Here is a 26,491-nt window from a genome sequence, read left to right on the forward strand (position 1 = left end):
CCTCTTTTCAATGTTAATTTCGGATAGCGCCTGTGTCAGGTCATTGACCTGGCCTTGCAGAGTGATGACATTGTCCGCAAGCCTGTTTGCTTTAGCTCCGACCTCAGCGGACTTTTTTGAAACTTCCATTGTAACTGCCTGGCAACTTTAGAATTCTAGTTTGATGTCTTTGTGCACGTTACCTACTGTGCTCTCACATCCATCTACCTTCTGCAGAATACCTTCTATCCTTTCATTAACTTTAGTACTTAATTCCGAAATATATTCCACCGTGACTGTCCTTATTCTTGCCTCTAAGTTGGCATCAATATTATCTAAACTATTTTTCATTGTACCAATCATGGTATTTAGGCCAAACCATTTTCGCTCTGTCTGCCGTTCCTTTTCCCTTTCTTTTTGTTCCCTTTCTTGTCTATCTCGTTGTTTTTGTAATTTATAAGCTTCCCTATCCCGTTTCTCCTGTTCTCTATCACGTTGTTTTTGTGATTTATAAGCTTCCCTTTCCAGTTTCTCCTGTTCTCTATCACGTTGTTCTTGTAATTTATAAGCTTCCCTTTCCAGTTTCTCCTGTTCTCTTTCTTGAAAAAAAATTCTCATCATTTCAACCATCAAATTTTCTCCCGCTTGCTGTGACGATGATTGCTGTGACGATACGTCACGCACACCATCATCGTCTACCGTTCTCTCCATTCGCGAATCGGGTCTGCCTGTTCCCGTTCGCGAACGTAGTGGGTATGACTTGACAACTGTGTCATCACCGTCATCCAGACTGTTTGTCGGCTTTCCTTTGTCATCTGCCATGTTTATTTTCAAGTTTGTGACGTAACTGCTCAAAGAAATATTTCGCGGCACGCCGATCGTCAACTCTCAGATGCGCGCGCTGATAGTCAAACGTCACACCGCGGTAGGTAACAATTGCAGAGCTATACCGTGTAGAAGACAAGATCGCACCTAACTTTGAACATAAGTGACAAACACCTACTAGACACTTAATCCAGCTATTATGGCATCCATCTTGTGTTCTTAACCGTAGCAACAATGAAGATGCTAATAATGCTAACAAATAAACTTTGCATGAAGAAATGCATTCTAACTACGTAAATAACCAACTCTGCAAGGAAATAACAGCGATAGGATAAAATGAAGCAGTAAGGAAAGAAATTCCGGAAATCAGTTTTTTTTTACACAAGACGCGAGATTTTATGCGTGATGAAAACCGTACTTAAATCAGTCGTTTTGCGCACTGCTGTTATTTTTCGAATTTTTTTTAATACTTCCTCGGTTTCGTTCAGTACTTCCTTTACAGCTTCCCGATGCCCACCGGATGATGTCATGAAACAATAACAGAACAGATTAAAATTTTTTTATCAAGTGCCTGTTCGGGCTGTACACCTAGTATGATAAAAAAATTATTAGGTTAAATATATTTCAATTCTTCCAATTTAAATCTGTGTTTCATACTAGAATGTCGTGTTCCCAGTTTGGCACAGCTTTGCCACAGGAGACACGAAAGCGGTCGAAGACGTCCGTCTTCTGGTCGGCTCCTGATCGTTGTCAGAAGGAGGCTAGTTTTTGATTACGCAAAGACTTCTGTTATTTGGAAAAGAACCACCCGGATTTCTTTACGTAATCAGTATGAATTTTATAATTACCTAAGGGACCTTTAACAATGATCAGTAAAAAAAAATTGCATTTGAAAATGAAATCATTAATAAATGGGGCAGCTATGAGTTGTATAGAAGACAAGGGGCAGCCTTCTGTACACGACCAGGATGCCGCGGTGTTCTCTGCTGTAGTAAAGGCTGTTTGATATTTACAAAAATAATATGACATGGAAGTAAAAAAAAGTAAAGGGAAAGAATAGAGTAAGAAATATGGTAAACACTAAATATATTTAAACAATTCTCACTAGCAAATTAGGGCTTATTTATAAACAGTTTAACTTACATAACTACTTTTCTAACTGTATGGTGCGATCAGACTTCAGCCTGCCCTGTGCTGTATCCATGGTTCACGTTTTTGTCACAAATTACAGTCATTACTTTTCTCCTTCGTTAAAGACAATTCTTGCCCTGTTCAACACCTTCATAAGAATAACTTGCAGATTTACAGTTTCGAACATAAATTACTTGAATTTTATTAATTAATAATGTTGTCTGCACGCTGGCAATACCGCTCACTTTTATAGCTTAAAGTCGACCTTCTTTTACGTTTTCACATTACAAGCAGAAGTGGTACATTAAAATCTGAAGATCTACAAAAGTTTTTTTTTACTGTCATCTTTTATTTAGATGGAAGCGGAACGTCAGTTCAGCTTCTGTTAAAATGTTCCTTTGTCTGCGCAATCGATGTATTAGCGTCCGCGCTAGATGCGCATTTCTACAGTTACGTAAATTATATAAAACAAATTGTCTTTCAAAGATTAGGTCTCATCTCATAGTTTGATCATTTAACATACAGATAGGTGAATGCCTTTCCAAGGGTGCTCACAGCTTTCATACTACGGAAATCCCAATAATATTACAGACCTTGACTAAATACGAAAGAAATTATACCGTTTCAGAGAAAGAGGCGATAGCCATTGTTTGGAGATTTAAAAAATTTAAAGGTTTTTTATGGGGGCGCAAAGTGATTGTGCACACTGACCATAAAGCTTTGACGCTTCTAAAACCGTGTCGTTTATTACACGATCGGTTGAAAACATGGGCGTTGTACATCCAACAATTTGATGTCGAAATTTGTTATATGAAGGGAGTACACAATTGCGTAGCTGATGCATTGTCAAGGGTACCGTGTGATCCTGGAGGAGTAATAGATAAAGATAGTATGGAAGGTGTGTTTAAAGTTATGTACTTCAAAGACGTGGAAGGGAAAAAGAAGGTGGAGAATCTGTGTAAAAATACGCGATTATCAGCATGAAGGCGAGTGTCTGGAATTGGTAAAAACAGGTTACGACGCAAAACATGAGAAAGGTGAGAAGTTGAGGAAATATTATAATATAATGGTATTTTATATTCACGAGAGAATACAGAAAGAGAAGAGTGGCGTGTCAGATGGAGAAGTAAATATGTGTGTGAAGTAATTGACTATTTCCACTTAGCGTTTGGCCATTGCGGGGCAAAGAAATGTGTTGACAAAATATCAGAGTCCATTAGTTTCGATAATATGAGTAGGAAAGTGGCTGACAGAATCCGTACTTGTGACCGATGTCAGAAGGTAAAAGCAACGAATGCAGCCAGTCGCGGCCCTATGCAAAGTATTCAACCGAAGGATAATTTGGAAATTCTAGCAACTGACATTTACGGTCGTGTTACACAGGTTTTCAAACTTTGTAAAGCTATATAGTTTGCGTAAGGCTACGGCCAAGGCAGTATTCAGTAAATTCAGTGAAGTTTATTTCGTGAAGATAGGTATACCAAAAGCGATATTGTCCGATAACGGACCGCAATTTAGTTCCAAAATTTGGAATGAGGGGATGAGAGAAAGAGGAATAGAGGTTATTTACATATCAGCATATCATCCCTCCAGTAACCCTTCGGAGCGGTATATGCGAGAATTAGGACGATACTTTCGAACATACTGCCACAACAACCACAAAGCCAGGGGCAGGTATGTAGAAGATGTTGAAAGGATTGTTGTTGTTGTGGTCTTCAGTCCTGAGACTGGTTTGATGCAGCTCTCCATGCTACCCTACCCTGTGCAAGCTTCTTCATCTCCCAGTACTTACTGCAACCCACATCCTTCTGAATCTGCTTAGTGTGTTCATCTCTTGGTCTCCCTCTACGATTTTTACCCTCCACGCTGCCTTCCAATGCTAAATTTGAAAGGATTATGAATTCATTATCTCATGAAAGTACAGGGTTCACACCAGAGGAAATTATGTTGGGTGTTAAATCCAAGATTATTGTAGAGGAAATAATTGATTTTCCACCCAGACAAGATGTAGACATTATTCAGAAGAAAGAAATGGTGAGAGAAAAGATGAAGAAACGTGCTGAGGCTCGGATTATGAGGGACGATGAGAATCTGAAGCCAGCAAACTTTAAAGTAGGAGACAAAGTCCTAGTGAAAACTCACGAATAATCGAGTGAAATCGACAATGAAACAGCGAAGTTTAGATTTGTTTATAATGGGCCGTTTAGAATTGAAAGTATTCCCCATCCTAATGCTTTCTACCTAGTGTACCCACAGTCAGGCAAAAGGTTAGGAGTGAGGAGCATAATAGACTTGAAGCTCTATCAGAGCAGAAATGATTAAATTTTTTGCGTTGATCTATTCATACACTGATTAAGAATGGCTGAAGTCATTGATGTTGTATGAAAAGTATGTCTGTATATAACGGAAACTAATGTAAATAGTAGAGTACAGTAATGAACAAGATAATTAGGTTTTATTTACTAGCTATAGGATATATTTTGTGATTTGTAAAGTGACATGAAAAATGACGTCTAATGTAATTAATATTAAGAGTGAACACTGTGTATTATCAGTAAATGCAAATGGACTAAGACTGTTTATTTAGGTTACAGGTGTACATATATATTAAAGTGGACACTAACTAAAGTGCAGGAAATGATAGTGGTGAAAAAGGTGCCTATTGGACATGGATAACATGCGGGCAGCCAAAAGATAAAAGTTCTGTAACAAAAGGAGTGCACAAGGCCGTGCACTATCAATCTCATTTTCGTTTGCTAATGGAGGTTGAGAAAAGTTGTGGGCATACAACACCGACTAGCACAAATGTGTGTGCAAATTATACAAGTGCAAATATGTGTGTTGTAAATCCGGTTAATTTCAGGTGGACACAGTTATGTTCAGGTTGTGTTGGTTAATATGTTCTTTGGTGTAGTGCTAATGTTTGTTGTTGTTGAATGGACGCGGTTATGCACAGGCTCTGTGAATAAGTTAGTATATTCTTTTGTTGTTTACGTGATAATTGGTTAAAACGGACACAGTTATGCTCAGGCTGTGTGAGCTAATTAACATGTGTTCTTGCTTAGTGCCACTATAGTTGCGTTTGGGTATGGACACAGATGGTATATGCTGTGTGAGCTAATTAATAGAGTTTTTTATCTGGTGGTGGTACAGTCTTACCATTTAATTAATATGAAGTGATGATAAATTACTGTACCCACAATATTTATTATTGTTTTGTTGTACTTTGCAGCTAATTTCTGTATTAAAGAAATTTCGAATGGTGTACAAAATAATGTAGAAGGAAAATAATTAATGTAAAAATGTTTTTTTAAAATAATTATGTATACAAAAGTATTGAATGTCAAATGTGTCATAGGTTGAGTTTTACGGAAAGAGTGAGTAACTACTGTAAATTTATGTAATGTTTTGAAGTGTTTCGAACGCGCAAGCGCTGATTGTTGCGTTCTGGACGTTTCATTGAGTCTATATCTGCCGATAAAGATCAACGAAACGTGGGGCATATGTGACGCTACAACGCAGTCCTTGCCATGAATTTTTTCGCTTACTTAAGACAGCCCCTCTATGGCTGTCTGAGAAGCTATTGTGAGGGCAGGGAGGTCTGGTTATCATCGCCTAGAGGATAAATAAGTAAAACCAATACAAAGGGTTCCCCCAGGGATCTGTCCTGGGGCCACTCTTTTGGGATTTAAATATAAAACCGCTGCCAGAAAAATTACAACTCACCGAGGACGTGCTAGACGTGATACCCTACGCAGACGACCTCCTCCTGCTGGTTGGCGGCCGTAGCCGTGAGGACCCAGAACCCAAAGTGGAACATCGCTTGTTGAATGGTGCTGTGACGCTACAACGCAGACCTTGCTATGAATTTTTTCGCTTACTTAACACATGAAACTGTTTGTATACGATGTATTGTCTAGTGTAAATATGTATTGTAAATACTATGTTTAAATTATGTAATATTTAACACTGGCAAGTCAGGGCATATTTAGTTAACGTTGAAGTCAGAGAGATTGTTTTGTCGTGCCGCTGGGAGCGGGAGCGCGCCAGCGGGTAGTAGTAGCAGTGACGCCGTGCTCGGAATAAGTCGTACAGTCGAGTGCTGCTAGTCCTAGCTGTGTTGCATCTAACGGCTAGTGTGTGGATCTAAGTACGACGGGAAAGTAATGCTCGGCATATCTGGAAGCATGGCCGGGCAAGTTATTATGGATTAATGGGCATAGTGCTGAAGAAACGAAGAGTTAAATGTGAAGAGCACTGTGGGCCCAGGTCGCAACAGTAAAAGCCCGCTGCCACATTTTGTCGCTGCCGTGGACTTCCGTCGATCCACCGACAACGAGGGAAGTAAGATCTACGTAATTTTCGTAGGACAAAATTGTAGAAGGCTTGCCAGTGACTGAGCTTTTCTCTGAAGTTGAACAGTTAATAACAAGCACTTTATAATCGAAGTGTTGCAGTTACATTCCACCCGACAATAGCACCAAGTAGGTTCCATCCGATCCTTACCTTATTGAACCGAGTGTGTCACGCTATTATCAAGAGAAAATATGTTAATTATCAAATTATTTGCATAGACGGTGAAGAGTAAATTTCAGACTGGTTATCGTAGTTAATTGTTGCACTTAATAAGGTTACGCCAACCGTAGTATCTTAATAATAGACTGAAGTAATAAATTTGATTATTAAGATTTATTTCAATGCATATTCAGCTGAAGTTAGTTCAAGGATATTTCATCAAACTATAAATCTTATTCCACCTTTCAATCCCCCAATTAATGAATTATTATCAATCAAAACACAGTTAATCAATTATTGGCAATATATTTCATTATCATTAGATTAAACTGTGCAAAGTACCTAATTTTAAAGACAGAATGACAGTCCATTATTAAAAATCTCGATAGATAATTATCAGTGTTGTCTGCATTGCACTTAGCTGACAAATTATGAACAAAATAATTATCAAAATACTTACTGAAAGTTAGCCATTAATGTTTAAGTGAAGTTAGATTGTTATGACATTGTTTTATATGACTACCGAGCCTGACACAGCACTTACGTAAAAGTTCCCGTTACACCTGCTGCGCTAAAAACAGGTAAACTTTATATTTGACACAATTATTCACGTACTTAACAGTACTGTCGCTCATCAGTTGAGCTGGCGACCGATTTTTTAATTGCTTTTACAACTTCCTTTCAACAAAATTTCGACTGGAAAGATTTGTTTCCAAATTATTTCCATTATTGCATTTACCGATCGTTATTGAATGAAATTACTCATTCAATAACGATCAAGCTATAACGTCTCCTGTTTCCCGTGGGTTCCCGTCGTGGGTTAAAATTCATAATTCACGGTCATTGTCAACTAGTAATTTCGCAAATCCCGGGAAGCAGGGGGGTGTTATAGTGCCACGACCAGAAAATGAATGTTACACCAGACAAATCCACGTATCTATTGCTGAAAGGTAGCCTGATTAGGTATAAGAATCGAGGGAACACCAGCGCTTCGGTGCCACGCGGCCAGAAATCTAGAGGTTATAATTGATGAAAACTGGAATTACACATGACATATAGACACCATATCTCAACGAGCCCTAGAAGCTTTAAACAATCTCATCAGTATTGGTCATAAAAAATTGCATATGCCACCCAGTCTCATTAAAGTCTGTCACAATAGTTGATGTTAACAGGGCTGTGTCCGTCATACATCAAGATACAGGAACAGGCAGCATGGTACTTGATAACCAAAGGGAAGATCGGAAAGACCAGGGAAATCATGGGGGTACAGGTAGGTGACAAGTATGCTATTAGAAGAAGGAGGGAGGAGCTGTGGCAGGAATCATGGGTAAATGAAGAAATGGGAAGAAGGGTGGAGAAGGGTATTTCAATTGCTGCCTGATATCAAGGAAATATTAGAGATGGGTTACTTTGAGCGAAGTAGAGGTCTGACTGTGGCACTCAGGACGGCACACCCGACCATATCATCTATGACTGTCCAATATATGACGACGTGGCGAATGATTTGAGACATCAACTACCGAACAGAGATACCTATTCCATAATACGACGTGCTGACACCTATCATATCCTAAATACAGGGTGATTCAAAAAGAATACCACAACTTTAGGAATTTAAAACTCAGCAACGACAAAAGGCAGAGCTAAGCACTATCTGTCGGCGAATTAACGGAGCTATAAAGTTTCATTTAGTTGTAGATTTGTTCGCTTGAGGCGCTGTTGACTAGGCATCAGCGTCAGTTGATGCTAAGATGGCGACCGCTCAACAGAAAGCTTTTTGTGTTATTGAGTACGGCAGAAGTGAATCGACGACAGTTGTTCAGCGTGCATTTCGAACGAAGTATGGTGTTAAACCTACTGATAGGTGGTGTATTAAACGTTGATATAAACAGTTTACAGAGAATGGGTGTTTGTGCAAAGGGAAAAGTTTTAGACGGCCAAGAACGAGTGATGAAAATGTAGCACGCATCCAGCAAGCATTTGTTCGCAGCCCAGGAAAATCGACTCGCAGAGCTATCAGAGAGCTGCAAATTCCACAATCAACTGTATGGAGAGTCCTACGAAAAAGGTTAGTTATGAAACCTTATCGTCTGAAATTGGTTCAAGCACTGTCTGCAGCTGATAAGATTAAAAGAATCGATTTCTGTGATTTTATTCTTGCTGAAATGGAAACAGATGACTCTTTCGTTTCAAAGATTGTGTTTAGTGATGAAGCAACTTTCCACACTAACGGGAAAGTCAACCGTCACAATGTCTGTATATGGGGCACTGAGAATCCGCGGGAAACAACTCAGTATGAACGTGACTCGCCTAAGGTGAACGTTTTCTGTGCCATTTTAGCCAATAAAGTTTTTGGTCCCTTTTTCTTCGAAGGTGCTACTGTAACTGGACTACAGTATCTGGAGATGTTAGAGAATTGGCTGTTCCCTCAGCTCGAACAAGAAGCACAACAATTCATATTTCAGCAGGATGGAGCGCCACCACATTGGCACTTATCTGTCCGTTTTAACTACCTGAACGTCAACTACCCGAGGCAATGGATCGGCCGCCAGGCAGCCCGTGACAGAGCACTTCATCACTGGCCTCCAAGAAGCCCTGATCTTACCCCCTGCAATTTTTTCTTATGGGGGTATGTTAAGGATATGGTGTTTCGGCCACCTCTCCCAGCCACCATTGATGATTTGAAACGAGAAATAACAGTAGCTATCCAAACTGTTACGCCTGATATGCTACAGAGAGTGTGGAACGAGTTGGAGTATCGGGTTGATATTGCTCGAGTGTCTGGAGGGGGCCATATTGAACATCTCTGAACTTGTTTTTGAGTGAAAAAAAACCTTTTTAAATACTCTTTGTAATGATGTATAACAGAAGGTTATATTATGTTTCTTTCATGAAACACACATTTTTAAAGTTGTGGTATTCTTTTTGAATCACCCTGTACTTTTGCAAACGAGGTATGACGTAAGGTTATGATGGAATTTAATGGTCAATAAACAAAAAACCGGCAAAGACTGAGGTGCAACTGCCCAATACCGCCGCGCGTGGAATGGCCGGTCGCCGTTACGACCGAGATCCGCAGCACTCCAGGACCAGAGCAGACAGGAAGGTGTATCAAATCTCATCAACAGTAACAGCACTTCCAATTAGACACTAGGTATTAGAACTATAAGTTAGAATGTAGATATAAAGTAACAATACTAACAAGATCAGGGACTGCAGCAATTTTAAGTAATTGGCCAAGCCCAGTGCCAGGGGCACGCCCACAGGGGTTAGCTCGGTGGCAGGCCGCAAAGAGTCGGTTTGTAGTACAAATGGCACACTTGTAACGCTGCAGAATATACTAGCATTAGAGTAGATTAGTAGATTAAATTAACCGTGTCCATAGAAGTAGTGTCAGAAACAAGTAGATGCTGCATTTGATATTGTATTAATTAAGGTCCACTAATTAGTTTAAGTGGTGGGATATTTGTTTACTTATCATTGTATTGTATTACAAAGATTTATTTTGTTAAATGTCTTTTATAATACTAATTATGTAGCGAGCAAAACTTCCAGTGTAACTGAAAATTTCGTTTATTGTTTCTTTAATTACGTCATGATCTAGCAATACAGGCTGAATCATTCTGTCCCTTATTATCTGTGTTTTCCACATAATACATTTCCTCAACGATTCTGTGGAGGATACGTAAGTTTTAACCATCTTCAGTTGCCACCTTTAACGGTTTTCCCATAGTTAACGAAGCACTTCCAGAAAATCCTGTGCTCCAGACGTACCATTTCCAGAAATACTTTTCCCAAAATTTCACACTATCAACCTCTGTTACTGCACTAGTCAGCTTCTTATATCCTCCTTGCTACGTTCGTTACACATTATTTTGCTTCCAGGACAGCAGATTTCATTCACCTCGCATACTGCATGGTTCACTATTTTAACTATACGTTCGTTAGACTGAACGCTGCATTCAAAAAGCTGTTCACTCCACCTCACTTTCATTGATGATACCAGTGTCGTCACGTCTTTCCCTATCCATCGTTATTGATGCATAGCTTGAACACTAGGAAAGGAAGACATTTACCCTACCTTACGACCTTTTTATCTGGGTATTTTCTCTTGGTGTTCCATTCTTTTATCTGTGGGTCTTGTTTTGATAAGTGCTCATTGCCCATTGCAGTGACCTGCTTGAGCCTCTATTCACAGCATTCTTCAATTTTTTGGAAAACATAGAGTACGTCTTCAGATCCCATCCTATGCCTGCATTACTGATGAATTCAGCTTTAATCTTTGAGTAACCCCATTTCATTTGCTTGACCATATTTTTCTGCCCTGTAGTGGAGGTGGGACTGCCATCGCCTTGTGCAATTTCATCTGGGTCTCTATGGAGCAAGTTTTGTACAGCCTTTTCCTATAAATCTGTAGAGCTTCGCGGTCAGAGCTGGTTTCCATAAAGTATTAGGCGATGTGATCAGCAACACAGAACACTGGCACAGACAAAGTGTCTTCCTTACAGTGCAGTGCATTCGTGAGAAACTATGGGTCCTGTCTCGATGTCTCAGTCATATTCGTACATCATATTTCAGCCTATGTATTTGATATTTGATAGGATAGAGGGTCGATAATATAGTGGATCTAATTATCTTCTTACATACAAGGTGATTTTTTCCCCCGTGTGCAAACTCTAGTGACTGATCGATTAGAGGATACAGAACCAAAAAGGTCTCATGAACTTATGTCCGGAAATGCATGGTTTCCATGCTAGAGACTATTTATTCAGTCATACGATGTTACAGAGACTGCGGCCCGATACGCGCTAAAAGAACGAAGGCGACATCTGTTACCAACTGCACGTAATGCCGACCATGCTCTTACTTAACAAACTATGTATGTGCGCCCAACAAGGGCCGCACGAACGTCGAAATGCCATACATTGAGATACCGATCGCGGAAAGCAAAAACAACTACAATCGCTTGACAGTGGAAGTGCATCAGTACCAGATGAGACACCTATCAGTTTTTACAAAGATAATGAGAAAGAACTTGCTTCCGTTCTATCAGCAGTTTATTGGAAGTAACGGGAGTAACGAAGGGTACTTAGCGACTGGAAGAAAGTGCAGGTTATTCCCGTCTACAAGAAAGGTCGTAAGACAGATGCACATAATTATAGGCCCAATGTCGGTGACGTCAGTATGCTGTAGAGTAGTGGAATATGTCTTACGTTCAAGAATTACGACGTTTTGGGGAAAGAATATGCCCCCTATAAAAAATCAACTTGGTTTCCGCAAACAGAGATCTAGCGAATCTCAGATCGCACTGTTCCTTCATGATATCCATAGCGCTGTAAAATACGGCGCTCAGGTTGACGTCGTATTCCTTGACTTAGGAAAGGATTTGAAATCGCCCCGAACTGCCACTTCGCGAAAACATACGAATTTACCAAGTATCGGACTAGATGTGCTACTGGATTCAAGACTTCCTCGTAGAGAAAATTCAGAATGTCGGAACAAAATCGACAAATGTAAAGATAACTCTCGAGTGCCCCAAGTAAGTTTGACAGGACCGTTGCTGTTTCAAGCGTATATGAATGACCCAGCGTATATGAATGACCGTTGGAAGTTCCTAAAGACTGCTGGCGAATTATGCGGTACTCTGTAAGGAACTAGCAACGCAGAGTGTCTTACAGGGGGCTGGCGAATGGTGCGAACTCTGCCACTTTGCCATGAACGTAAATAAATGCAACATATTACGAATACGTATAAAAAGAAATACACTATTGTACTACACTATTGACGACAAAATGCTGGAAAGAATATCTGTCGTAAAATACCTCGGAGTAACTACCCAGAACACACGTAAGTTGAATGAGCACGTAAAACAAATAGAAGGAAAATCAGCAGATGCCAGACTGAGATCTCTGGGAAGGACGTTAAGGAAATGTTACTTATCCACGGATGAAGTGGATTACAAGGCGCTTGTTAATCAGTCTGGGACACTTACTGATAGAAGAGCTAGAGAAGGTCCAACGAAGAGTTGTACCTTTCGCCATGAGATTGTTTAGTCGGCGCGAGAGCGTTACAGCGATGGTCAACCAACTACATTGGCTCAAGTTGCAAGAGACGCGTAGTGCATCACAGAGAGCTTTACTATCCAGATTTCGAGAGATGACTTTCCGGGAAGAGTCGGAAAATACACACATCAAAATAAGTATTGCATCACCCCCGTTCTCTGAACGCATCTGATCAGAGATGTCACTAAACCCGCCCAAAGATGTAAACAACCAAGCATGAGCAGCTCCTATTAGACGGAGGGGGTCAGACAGCCGATCAGTACCAGTCATCCCACCAGGAAGGAAGAACACGGCTGTTTTGTCTGTAGTTCAACCATGCCTAGACAGGCAATACCGCGGTTCGATCGCGTCCGCATTGTTACTTTGTGCCAGGAAGGACTCTCAACAAGTAAGTGTCCAGGCGTCTCGGAGTGAGCCAAAGCAATGTTGTTCGGACGTGGAGGAGATACAGAGAGACAGGAACTGTCTATGACATACATCGCTCAGGTCGCCCAAATGCTACTGCTGCAGTGGATGACCGCTACCTACGGATTCTGTCTAGGTGAAACACTAACAGAAACGCCACCATGTTGAATAATGATTTTCGTGCAACCACAGGACGACGTGTTACGACAGAAACTGTGCGCAATAGGCTGCATGACGTGCATCTTCACTCCCGACGTCCACGGCGAGGTCCATCTTTGCAATACCAACACCATGCAGCGCGGTACAGATGGGCCCAATAACATGCCGAATGGACCGCTCAGGACTGGCGTCACGTTATCTTCACCGATGAGTGTCGCATATACCTTCAACCAGACAATCGTCGGAGACGTGTTTGGAGGCAACCAAGTCAGGCTGAACGCCTTAGCCACCCTGTCTAGCGAGTGCAGCATGGGTGGCATTACGTGGGGCCGACGTACGGCGCTGGTGATCATGGAAGGCGCCATAACGGCTGTGCGATGCGTGAATGCCGTCCTCCGACCGATTGTGCAACCATATCGGCAACACATTGGCGAGACATTCGTCTTCATGGACGACAATTCACGCCCCCACCGTGCACATCCTGTGAATGACTTCCTTCATGATAACGACATCGCTCGAGTAGGGTGGCCAGCATGTTCTCCAGACCTGAACCGTGACGAACATACCTCGGATAGACTGAAAAGGGCTCTTTATGGAGGACGTGACCCACCAACCACTCTGAGGGATGTAAGCCGATGCGCCGTTGAGGAGTGAGACAGTCTGGACCAACAGTGCCTTGGTTTACTTGTGGATAGCACGCAACGACGAGTACAGGCATGCATCAATGCAAGTGGACGTGCTACTGGGTATTAGAGGTACCGGTGTGTACAGCAATCTGGAGCACCACCTCTGTATCGTGGTAGAACATGCAATGTGTGGTTTTAATGAGCAATAAAAATGGCGGAAATGATATTTATGTTGATCTCTATTCCAATTTTCTTTACAGGTTCCGGAACTTTCGGAACCGAGGTGATGCAAAACTGTTTTATCAAGTGTGTATAGTACTCCCTCCTAGAGATATCTCGCGAAATGACCACGAGAGAAATTTCGAAAAATTGGAGCTTATACGGAATCTTACCGACAATAATTTTCCCATGGGCCATTCCCAAGTGGGGAAACAGGGGAACGGGGGATCAGTCAGTGGTACCAGAATTACCCTCCACCACACACCGTCAGGCGGCTTGCGGAGTTTGACGTAGATGTAGGTGAGACAGTTAATAAGAAAATATATTGTGGGCCGTTTCACTATGACGAACCAACGGATGGATTCGTTTCAAAGTTATTAATTTTGTTTCTAGCTTCCTCGTGTTTTATCTGCATCTTTATTCTTTAGTAAAAGTGTAAAAAGAAAGGAGAGCAGAACAATCTCATTCCTGAAATATAGACCGTCGGGTTCCAGTTTCACCAGACTGAGATTCGCTTCAGCGGTCATTCAGAGAAAAGATGAAAGCTTACTCAAAATGGCGACGGTGGTTAAAAATTGCAAAATGTTTCAAGCTGCTTCTCCTCCCCCTGCGGTTGCACCAATGGATGCAGAATGTAAAGCCTAAGTCTACTAATATCAAGGTCAATTCCTTGAAGCACAGTAGGTCGGATAGGTAGAGTCCGTGACCTCTCGTAAACTCCGTCCAGTTTTTTACTGTCGGAAGCTCATTCAAGTAGACCAGATTTGAGGCCAGACAAACCCGGGGCTCAGACGCACCCAGCCTCGTCTGGTCATTCCTTATTCTGCTAGTTGGCATCCGAACTAACGGATACCGATGGATGGGAAAGGCGCGAACGCGCTTTGCTCTTAGCACGCGTGGCACCTTGCAGCTAGTCACAGTTGGGCTGTTCGCTTCTTTCAGTAGAACATCATAACACCATTCGAGTACAGGCATTACCGTCTTTACCCTGTGTGCGCGACTGCGTGACGTCATGTCTGTACACGGTCAGCACCAACCATATGGTAAGAAATGATTGCAGCCACCCTCTGTCTCACCTGTATCACGATTTCTTCGGTTCAGTACTCTCTCCCTACAAAGACAGAATCTGATCATGTATAATTTCGCACTCCCAGTACAAGTGAACGCTTAGTTTAAATAATTTGGTGTGATTTTCTCCGTGTTGCTCTGTTGATGTAATGTCATTGACGGCTAGTCTCGCCAAATTTGTATGTCACTATATCATCGGAATATAGCAAATTCTTAAACTTTAACCTGTTTTTTTGTGTTGAGTTGTAACCGTTTTCCATCTAGTTAATCAATGACCACTTGCAGCTGCGTGCGAAGCAGATTCATACTGAAGTATGGAATTAGGAAATTACTTTAAATCCCAGAGTCGCGTTAATTTCACCAGACCTGTAGACAGCGCCAAGCTTTTTACAAACAGTTGTCTGATGACAGCAGTTTAACAGCGCCACAGTGGGTCACGCCCATGTAGAACACATTTCAAAAAAAATTTAAAAATAGTTGTAGTCTTCGGAATTGAATAAATTATATATCTATTAAAAGGTAATAGTCTGCAGATTCAGAAAACGTAAAAAAGTAAAAATTGAACTTTTCATGATTTTGAGCCTTTCCGGAGCCCCTTAACCAGCGGGGCGTCTCATCCATTATTGCAAGCAGTAGCTATTGGTATTTGGTGGCGGTGATGCGGTCACAAGCAGCTGAAGACTGCTACTGTCCTTCCTCGGGCATGGATGTGTGTGATGTCCTTAGGCTAGTTAGGTTCATGTAGTTCTACGTTCTAGGGGACTGATGACCTCCGATGTTAAGTCCCACACTGCTCAGAGCCCCATTGAACCAATTATCTTCCCCATGTAGGGGAATTTGTAGGGGTTCGATGATTGTTACAGGGGCTCATAATTGACCCACAACCTTAAAATCTAAAGTAACGCACATAAATAGTGAAAAGAAACTTAGTATTCTTAGATTTATATTACTCTTGGAAAATGAAGGTAGTCAAGATTAGTAGCAATTCTTTTTATTACTGTCACCGGATTTGACAGATCTACGCAGTCTTCTTCGGTTCTTCTAACGTAATAAGTGGTACGTGTTCCTTACAATACTGAAAGCCACATACTGACGTTGCGCAAGAAAAGTCACATTTCACTGCAGAGTGAAAATTTCAAAAAAATGGCTTTGAGCACTATGGGACTTAACATCTGAGGTCATCAGTCCCCTAGAACTTAGAACTACTTAAATCTAACTAACCTAACGACATCACACACATCCATGCCTGAGGCAGGATTTGAGCCTGCGACCATAGCGGTCGCGCGGTTACTGACTGAAGCGCCTAGAACCGCTCGGCCACCGCGGCCAGCTGAAAATTTCATTCTCGGAACATACCCCAGGCTGTGATTAAACTATGTTTCCGCAATATTCGTATTTCCAGGAGTGTTAGTCTTTCAACGTTCACAAGAGAAATTCTGTGAAGTTAGGAAAGTAAGAGACAAGGTACGGGCGGAGATACAGCTGCGAGGACGGGTCGCGAGTCGTGCTTGGGTAGCTCGGTGCTGGCACGGTAGATCAGCGTGTTCGGTCAGAGGGCTGGTTGACCTCTGTAATAAAAAGATTAGTAAAGTTTCGAACGATCAACTTGAAAGGATGTCGTGTGACGTCTGCCCAGACCAAACGCAATGAACAATATCGAACAAAATGAAGTAAAAAAAAAAAATAGTCGGTAGAGCACTTGGTCGCAAAAGACAAAGATCACGAGTTCGAGTCTCGGTCCCATATACAGTATCAATCTGCCAGAAAGTTTCGTATCATCGCACACTCCGCTGCCGAGTGAAAATTTCGTTCTAAAAAAACGCGCTATTGAAACATACAAAACCTTGTGCTAATGACCCAGAGTACACTAATCGCTTGATTCCACTACCACCAGTGAGTAGTGTATGCTGGGATATCAGCACTAGAAGTTTGTAACGGATAATATTAAAGGCTTTACTTTACCGAAGTATGCGATACCCTCCAAATTCAACCAGTTTAATGAGTATTTATGATTATAGAAAAGTTATTGTGTATGTTAACAATGATCGCATAGCATGTCTGCATAAACAGTCAACCCATTAAATTATACTGAGTAACTGACCCACACAAAAGTTTATATCACTTGATCACTGATACAGCAAATGTCATCATGTAAAAACACAAAGTCCATCTTAAATAATTAATATGAAGTACGAAAAATAGTGACCAACTTAGGTATTTTGGATCTCCTTAAATAAAAATCACCCAGTGAAACCTATTTGTTCACTAGGGGCGGTTTCACTCAGTATTCACGAAATCAATCCTATTTTAGACGAAAACCAATGTAATTCTTAATAATTCATGTTATTTACTTATTTATGCAAATTAGAGAAGTCAATTGACAAACTTCTAAAAAACGGCCTTTTTGTAACAAAGAATTATTCTGTCAAGCCAACAAATCTGTCTGTCATTTTAATAACATGTTAAATTATGTCACTCGATGCAAATTAATAACTTTTCTGCACAAATTATGATAACAGATGTATATGTGACTTATAAACTATATCTCTTTTTAGTAGTTCTTTGACAATGTTATAAATACAAGCAGCAAGGAGGGTCGGGAGGCAGTCGGAATGTCACTTTGGTAAAGTGTGTTTGTGTGTTATTGTTTGAGCTGGATAAACAATGCAAAGAACATGTAACGGAAGTACTACTTTGTGTTGAGTCATGGTCTTTGGTGGACAGTGGAATTAAGATGGCCACCAGAGTAATAAATATTTGAAGTTTACATATTTGTTGGTTTCGCTCGTTCTTTATCATCAAAAGCACATAAAAAACACGGGACCTCATGTTTTTAACCCTAGACAACCAGATGTAGAGCCAACATCAGCATCGAGAGACAGCAGCAATCCAGCAAGTAGCAGCGATTACTACAACACAATGCATTTTAATGGCGCCAACCTAACATCAAGTGCTAACAAGCTCCGTAAATGGGAGTGAAATAGTGCGATTATAGCATTTAGCAATATCAACGACCAGGCGACCATTACAAGTTGTATGTTTTCATTGTGTGTTATCTTACACTAAAGGGACAAAGTAACTGGTACACCTGTCTAACATCGTGCAGGGCTCCCACGAGTAGGCAGAATTGCCCCAACGCGACGTGGCATGGACTCGACTAATGTCCGAACTAGTGCTGGATGGAACTGACACCATTAATCATGCAGGGATCTCCATAAATCCGCAAGAGTACGAGGGGGTAGATATCTCTTCAGAACAGCACTTGCAAGGCAATCCAGATATGCTCAATAATGTTCATTCCTGGGGAGTTTGGTGGCAAGAGGAGGTGTTTAAACTCAGACGAGTGTTCTGGGGCCACTCTGTAGCAATGCTCGACGTGTGGGGTGTCGCACTGCCCTGCTGGAATTGCCCGTGTCGTCGAGATGCACAATGGACATGAATGGATGCAGGGGATCAGACAGGTTTCTTACATACATGTCACCTGTCACAGACGTATCTGGAAGTATCAGGCGTCTCATATCACTCCTACTGCACACGTCCCGCTCCTTGGATTCATGAGGTTGTCTCCATATCTGTACACCTTAATTTGCTCGAGACAATTTGAAAAGAGAGTCGTCTGATCAGGCAACATGTCTCCAGTCATCAACAGTCCAACATCGGTGTTGCCGGGCCCAGGCGAGGGGTAAAGCTTTGTGTCGTGCAGTCATCAAGGGTACACGAATGGGCCTTCGGCTGCGAAGCCCATCGATGATGTTTCGTTGAATGGTTCGCACGCTGACATTTGTTGATGGCGCACCATTGAAATCTGCAGCAGTTTGCGGAGGTGTTGGACTTCCGTCACGTTGAATGATTCTCTTCAGTCGTCTTTGGTCCCGTTCTTACAGGATCTTTTTCCGGCCGCAGCGATGTCGGAGATTTGATGTTTTACCGGATTTCTGATATTTACAGTACGTTCGTGAAATGGTCGTACGGGAAAATCCGCACTTCCTCATTACTTCGGAGATGCTGTGTCCTATCGCTCGTACGCCGATTATGACACCACGTACAAACTCACTTAAATCTTGATAACCTGCCATTGCAGCATCAGTAACCGATCCAACAACTGCGCCAGACGCTTTTTGTCTTATTTAGGCGTTACCGACCGCAGCACTGTATTCTGGCTTTAAATATCTCTGTATTTGAATATACATGCCTGTACCAGTTGCTTTGGCGCTTCAGTGTATTCTGGAAAGGAGTAGAGTTATATCTAATGTAAATACCTTTTAGAATTTTGCAGTTCATCTTCCTTTTTTAAGATTAATCACGGACGTTACATCACGGTCCAACCAATATAGAGACTATCAGAAAGAGAATGATGAACCATTTTAGAAAAACGAAAAATCATTAAAAAAGAACCGAGGGAAATGAGATTCACGCATTATGAAACAATAGAGGATGTCGTCATAATTTTACTGACGCCGAGATACCCATAGAAGTGCACCAACGGCGGTTGTACTCACGCAGAACGGAAATTAATGTGCTGTAACGTTCTACGACGGGTAGAGCACTGTACGTATTTCTCCTGCTAATGTTTTTGTACTCCTTGAGATATATTTCACCGTTAGCCATTTTTCAAGCACTGCTGCATGTAACTCCCTCCAGCCCTTCCACACCTTACGATTTAATACTTATCGCATCCATTTTCTTGATTCTCTATATCTTGAACTCTCATTTCATTTTTCTGTTCTCTACATTTTTTGTTTTTTTTTATTACGAGGAATCGAAAACACAATTTCCTTAACCAGTCGACAGTAGTTTCGTCTTGATACACTCTTAACTCATTTCTATATTATTTTCTTAACGGTCACTGTTACGTCGACCTTTCTTTATTTTGTCTAATCAGTTTGTTATTTGTCGCTATGTGTTACGACTTACATACATGTTTCCGTTGTTAACATTTTAAGGAGTGTTTACGTATCTGACTTCCACGTTTCATTTTTGTAAGTAAGTGCAGGCAGTGTAAACAGTTTACAGGGCTTCTGTGTAAGGCACTTTGTGATTTTGCATCTGAATACAGAATTCAGTTTCCCGACGTTTGAGCTCTCTTGTCTATTTAATAACGAATCCATGCGTTTGAGTTTAAAATAACGCAAAGTCAAATTCATTATATTCTTATATAACTTTATTGTAAATTTTTGCTATTTGCTAGTAGGCAAACAGACTAAATATATTTTGGTGTTATTGTAATATTAATTTTCATGCTTACAGTCGCTCCTTTGTTGAGTTACTCCATTTTTTCTGTAAGGATTCTCGTTACGAAACAAACAAGAATGTGTCATCTGCGCGTCGGAAGTTGTTCATGTAAGATCTAGTTATACGTTTACTAGTTGATACCAGTATAATGGCTACGGTAGCAAGTTCGAATCCTGCCTCGGGCATCGATGTGTGTGATGTCCTTAGGTTAGTTAGATTTAAGTAGTTCTAAGTCCTAGGCGACTGATGACCATAGCTGTTAAGTCCCATAGTGCTCAGAGCCATTTGAACCATTTTTTGAACCAGTATAATGATTTGAAGGCCTCTTCCTATGCCGCATAATGTTAGGTGAGATGACTTATTTTCACAGAAGCAGTCACCCCATTTCTTAACTTTTCCGTGTGTAATCGAATGGAACCTGTATTCTTGATGTACACGATCTTGGCAGATGTTGGAGTCTCTTCGAGTACGCGGTAATACAGTGTATGCAAAATAAAATTCCCCCAGATAATACACACTAATACATAAAATATTGACGCTCCACGAACGAATCATCCAAATGGGACGAAATGGGTAGATGTGACGTGCATCCATCAAACAAATGATTAAGATTTTATAAAAATTGAATAATTTATTCGAGGGAAAGAGCTTTACAAATTGGGTAAGTGAATAATGCCTTGGTCCATCTCTGGCCCATATGGAAGCAGTTATTCTACCTGTCACTGATAGATTTTATGGTCGACCTAGTGAAGAAGATCATGTCTAATTGTATCCAGTTGGTGCATTAAATCGTTAAAATCACGAGCTGGTTGCATGGCGCTGCCCCAAATACTCCAAACGTTCTCATCTGGGGAGAGATTCGGCGACCTTTCCAGCCAACGTGTGGTTTACCGAGCACGAAGACAAGCCGTACAAAGTGTCGCCGTGTGTGGGCGAGTATTGTCTTCCCGAAATGTAATCCAGGATGGTTTGCCAACAAGGGTAGCAAAATGCGGCGTAGAATGTCGTCGACGTACCAACGTCCTGTAAGGTTGGCGGGGGTGACAACCATATGGGTCCCACTAAGAAGAGAACTGGTAACCCAGACCATCACCCCTGGTTGTCGGGCAGTATGACGGGCGACACACACAATGGTTATCCCACCCCCGCACGGGGAGCCTCCAGACACGTCTTCGGCCTGACATCTCACTGCCCGGAGTAGATTTGTCTCCTGTGATACGTCCCGCTCGAACTGAGCCCCATTAACCAGCGAAGATGTGTCTGTAGATGCCCCAGATAGCCAAGAACCAAGACTGATGGTCTGGTATACCATATCTTTGCCGCTTTAGATGTCATCCGCGGCACCGTTAAAGCAGAGCTGTATGGTGATGATATTGTACACTTCGTCCTGTTGCCCTTTATGGAAAGCCATCGTGGTCTTACATTTCAGCAAAATAATGCCTGAGCACACAGAACGAGAGTTTCTGCTGCATGTCTCAGTGCTTGCCAAATCCTACCTTGGCCAGTAAGTTCGCCGAATGTCTCCTCAACTGAGAACGTTTGGAGAATTTCGGACACAGGCCTGAAGCCAGCTCGTGCCTCAAAAACGCCAATTGGGCAGAATTTGGGGCGATATGATTCAGGACGACATCCAACAGCTCTATCAGTCAACGCTAACCCGAACAACTGCTTGCATAATTGACACAGCTGGACCAACAGGTTAATGACTTGCCCAATTTGTCAAGCTCTTTCTCCTGGAAAAAAAATGTTTTTTGAAACTGTAATCATTTGTTTGTGTATACATGTGTCTCAAATCTAACGATGTCCGTTTCATTTGTATAATTCCTTCGTGATACACCATTTTTTGTGCGTGTGTTAGAGTGTATACCACGCACCTTAAGATAGACAACCAGTGCAGCTAATGTAAGGTGGGTTAGCTATGTCTAGGTGAAAAGAATATGTTGTCGGCCAGTTTTATTTCGTCCACACAGTATAATGAATTTATCATGTGGAAAATACAGGGTGTTTCAAAAATGACCGGTATATTTGAAACGGCAATAAAAACTAAACGAGCAGCGATAGAAATACACCGTTTGTTGCAATATGCTTGGGACAACAGTACATTTTCAGGCAGACAAACTTTCGAAATTACAGTAGTTACAATTTTCAACAACAGATGGCGCTGCGGTCTGGCAACCTCTATAGTACGATATTTTCCACATATCCACCATGCGTAGCAATAATATGGCGTAGTCTCTGAATGAAATTACCCGAAACCTTTGACAACGTGTCTGGCGGAATGGCTTCACATGCAGATGAGATGTACTCCTTCAGCTGTTAAATTGTTTCTGGATTCTGGCGGTACACCTAGTCTTTCAAGTGTCCCCACAGAAAGAAGTCACAGAGGTTCATGTCTGACGAATAGGGAGGCCAATCCACGCCGCCTCCTGTATGTTTCGGATAGCCCAAAGAAATCACACGATCATCGAAATATTCATTCAGGAAATTAAAGACGTCGGCCGTGCGATGTGGCCGGACACCATCTTGCATAAACCACGAGGTGTTCGCAGTGTCGTCTAAGGCAGTTTGTACCGCCACAAATTCACGAAGAATGTCCAGATAGCGTGATGCAGTAATCGTTTCGGATCTGAAAAATGGGCCAATGATTCCTTTGGAAGAAATGGCGGCCCAGACCAGTACTTTTTGAGGATGCAGGGACGATGACACTGCAACATGGGGCTTTTCGGTTCCCCATATGCGCCAGTTCTGTTTATTGACGAAGCCGTCCAGGTAAAAATAAGCTTCGTCAGTAAACCAAATGCTGCCCACATGCATATCGCCGTCATCAATCCTGTGCACTATATCGTTAGCGAATGTCTCTCGTGCGGCAAAGGTAGTGGCGCTGAGGGGTTGCCTCGTTTGAATTTTGTATGGATAGAGGTGTAAACTCTGGCGCATGAGACGATACGTGGACGTTGGCGTCATTTGGACCGCAGCTGCAACACGGCGAACGGAAACCCGAGGCCGCTGTTGGATCACCTGCTGCACTAGCTGCGCGTTGCCCTCTGTGGTTGCCGTACGCGGTCGCCCTACCTTTCCAGCACGTTCATCCGTCACGTTCCCAGTCCGTTGAAATTTTTCAAACAGATCCTTTATTGTATCGCTTTTTGGTCCTTTGGTTACATTAAACCTCCGTTGAAAACTTCGTCTTGTTGCAACAACACTGTGTTCTAGGCGGTGGAATTCCAACACCAGAAAAATCCTCTGTTCTAAGGAATAAACCATGTTTTCTACAGCACACTTGCACGTTGTGAACAGCACACGCTTACAGCAGAAAGACGACGTACAGAATGGCGCACCCATAGACTGCGTTGTCTTCTATATCTTTCACATCACTTGCAGCGCCATCTGTTGTTGAAAATTGTAACTACTGTAATTTCGAAAGTTTGTCCGCCTGAAAATATACTGTTGTGCGAAGCATATTGCAACAAACGGTGTATTTCTATCGCTGCTCGTTTAGTTTTTATTGCCGTTTCAAATATACCGGTCTTTTTTGAAACACCCTGTATAAACGGTGTATTACTGCTTACCATGTAAGTAAATGCAAGGAATGGCTTTTGTGTTTCAGCTGTCGTCGTCTAACGCGACGCAGGTCGTGCTGAAGTCTGTGGGGCTGAGCCTGTCTGGCAACTTCAGCTGCGAGGTGACAGCCGACGCCTCCTTCCTCACCAAGACGGTGTCCGCCACCATGCACGTGGTTGGTGAGTAGCCCCATAGTCTCTGTCATACAACGGTCTTCTACTGCTTTCAGAAAATTACCCGCCAGTTATATTAGAGCGGAAGGATCCAAGGAAAATATATGCACAACGGCGGAGTGTTGTGCAAAAGTATCATGAGTACTTGGCGCTAAACTTCGTCCCAATGCACAGTCATACAGCAGGGCACAATTTTATGACAGGTACTTCAGGATAGTGTAACGCCGTTAAATATTACGACACACTATTAAAACTACCCCTCTCATAGCTCCACATTCGTGAATATTTGTGATGAGTGTCAGTAGCTTGCCATAACAAGCCTGTGATTAATCATATATGTTACAACCATTTCAAATGCTCGTAGTGGTTTATATTTCATAGTAGTTAATGTAGAGGAATTATTAATTCGTGGTCTAGATGCGCATATTGCGATGAAGTCGTTTCCAGACAAATTTCATTTTTCTCAAACTTTCCCATCACGAGTAACTGCAGTAATGGGTGGCTGTTTAAATACTTTTTTAAACACAGATTTTGAGACGCATTACTCTCTCTGTTGCTTAAATGTGCAGGGCTTTGTATGTGTGTGTGTCTGTGTGTGTGTGTGTGTGTGTGTGAAACAGAAGACGTGGAGGAAGAAAACTAAACGATTATTTTTCTGTAATACACATTATTTGGCGAGAAGGTCAAATAAAAATCGCAAAACGAAACTTAAGATTTTCACATAGGATGATGTAAATTTTGCTAGCTCGAAACAAACTGAGCATTCACCATTAAAAATTCGTGCCTTCGTGTCTAGTGGTAATAACTTACTCTGTCAGGAAAAGTTACGAAGTTTGATACGTCGAAGACAAGTATTTGCGATTCTCTTCATCTCTCGTGGTTTCTTCCTGGTGCACGAAAATACAGCGATGAACCGACGGTACCTGTTTAAATAGAGATTTTGACGTAGAAACACTCTTTGTATGCACAAAATTTATAACCTATCAAAAAATTGATAATGCGTCTTCAGAGTTAAAGTTTCGATCCATCTGATTAGGTCCGGAAGTCTGAGACTCCTATGCTGCTTTGTTTATGTATTTATTTATTTATCTGGAATACAGGAATATGAGATCGAAAAATATATTTATAGTGGTCCTAGAAATAGTACTATTCGGGAGACGTCTGCGCAAGCAGAGACAGATTATGTGAAGCCACTTACTGGGTGCGATACATACATATCAGATAAGATTGTTTTCTGGTAAGAATTATATGGAGAGAAGACTGACACCCCAACATTAGAATAACTGACCTACACGAAAAGAAAGAAAATTTGAACTCATAGGTTTATATGTTGATAATTGATCACATTAGTGAATTAAATGTTACAAAACCGACTCTAAGCCACAGAAAATAAATATAATAGTTTAAACTTGCAATAGAAACATGTAGCAGTTTTGGGAATGGTACACAGAACTCACGTCTTTTCACTTGTAATGAACTTTTCCTCAGTCATCGTCATATGCTGTTCTGCTGTCAGTAGACAGCTGTCAGCTCAACAGTTCCTCGTAGAACTGCATATTCTCATTGGGAATGCACCGCTGCACCTTTTCTAACTCTTGAATTCTCTGCACTTTAATTGACACCCGTCCTGCTGGGTAGACGGAATGAATGTGTGACTCACTAACCCGTTGACACATATCGAACTTCTTATGAACCCATCTCTGGCACTCGAATGCACGAAGTGAAAGAAACTGCTGATTGCAAAGCTATTGTCACATTTTGACTTGTTCCTTGTTTCCTCAGAAACTGTCTTCTTCTTATAATATTTTGTCTACCAGCATTTAAAGTCCACAATATTAGACGCGTCAACTTACGTAACTATAATTTTTCCAGGTTTTGTACTATATTGTAGAATGTGCTGTGTTCTTTGACGAACAATGGTTGTCCTATCATTCTGTCGAAGCTTCTTTGAATTGATACCAGAGTCTCGATCCAACGATAAAAAAGCTGTATCCTCTCACTGTTGAATAAGTCTGAAAGGTCCAGAATCTGTCAGTGATATAGGACTCCAGAGAGCATTTGGTTTTTGTTCTGTCTTGTGCAGTTATCACAGAACAGCCAAAGATCTGTGATGTACTTAGAGATAAATTTGAGATAATCACATAAAAAGAAACATATTTCACTGGCAACCTTTCCACTGGTTCCTTTGTGATAAACATACAAAGTGCTTAATCCCTTCTTTATGTCCTGAATGCAGAGCCCTGACTGAGGTTTTCGTGAGATAAAGTACATCCTCTACTGGTATTTTTGACTGACTAACATTTTCCATATAATCAAATGCGAGGGATGATAGATGCAGCTCTCTTTTGGCTTCATCGGAATTTTCATAGGTGAGAACGGAATAATTTTACTTTTTTAATTTGGAGTCGGTGTATCGCAAGCTCTGCAGCTGCTGCGCGTTTTGCTGTATCATTGAGATGTGGTGATCTAAGCTTCAACTTCTACTCTTCACATGTACAGTAGGTGTCTACCTCAGGCCGCCCAAATCAGTAGT

The 26,491-nt window shown here is 41.5% G+C and overlaps 1 protein-coding gene across 1 annotated transcript in view; it reads left to right on the top strand.

Moving 5' to 3' along the window:
• Positions 1-26,491, top strand: part of LOC126092904 (uncharacterized) — a 930,835-nt gene that overhangs the window by 328,746 nt on the left and 575,598 nt on the right. The window contains exon 3 of the mRNA XM_049908633.1: positions 23,832-23,964. Within this exon, the coding sequence (XP_049764590.1) occupies positions 23,832-23,964 (133 nt within the window). The remainder of the gene's footprint in view (positions 1-23,831; positions 23,965-26,491) is intronic.

The sequence above is a fragment of the Schistocerca cancellata genome, chromosome 7 (genome assembly GCF_023864275.1).
Source record: "Schistocerca cancellata isolate TAMUIC-IGC-003103 chromosome 7, iqSchCanc2.1, whole genome shotgun sequence".
Lineage (NCBI taxonomy): Eukaryota > Metazoa > Arthropoda > Insecta > Orthoptera > Acrididae > Schistocerca > Schistocerca cancellata.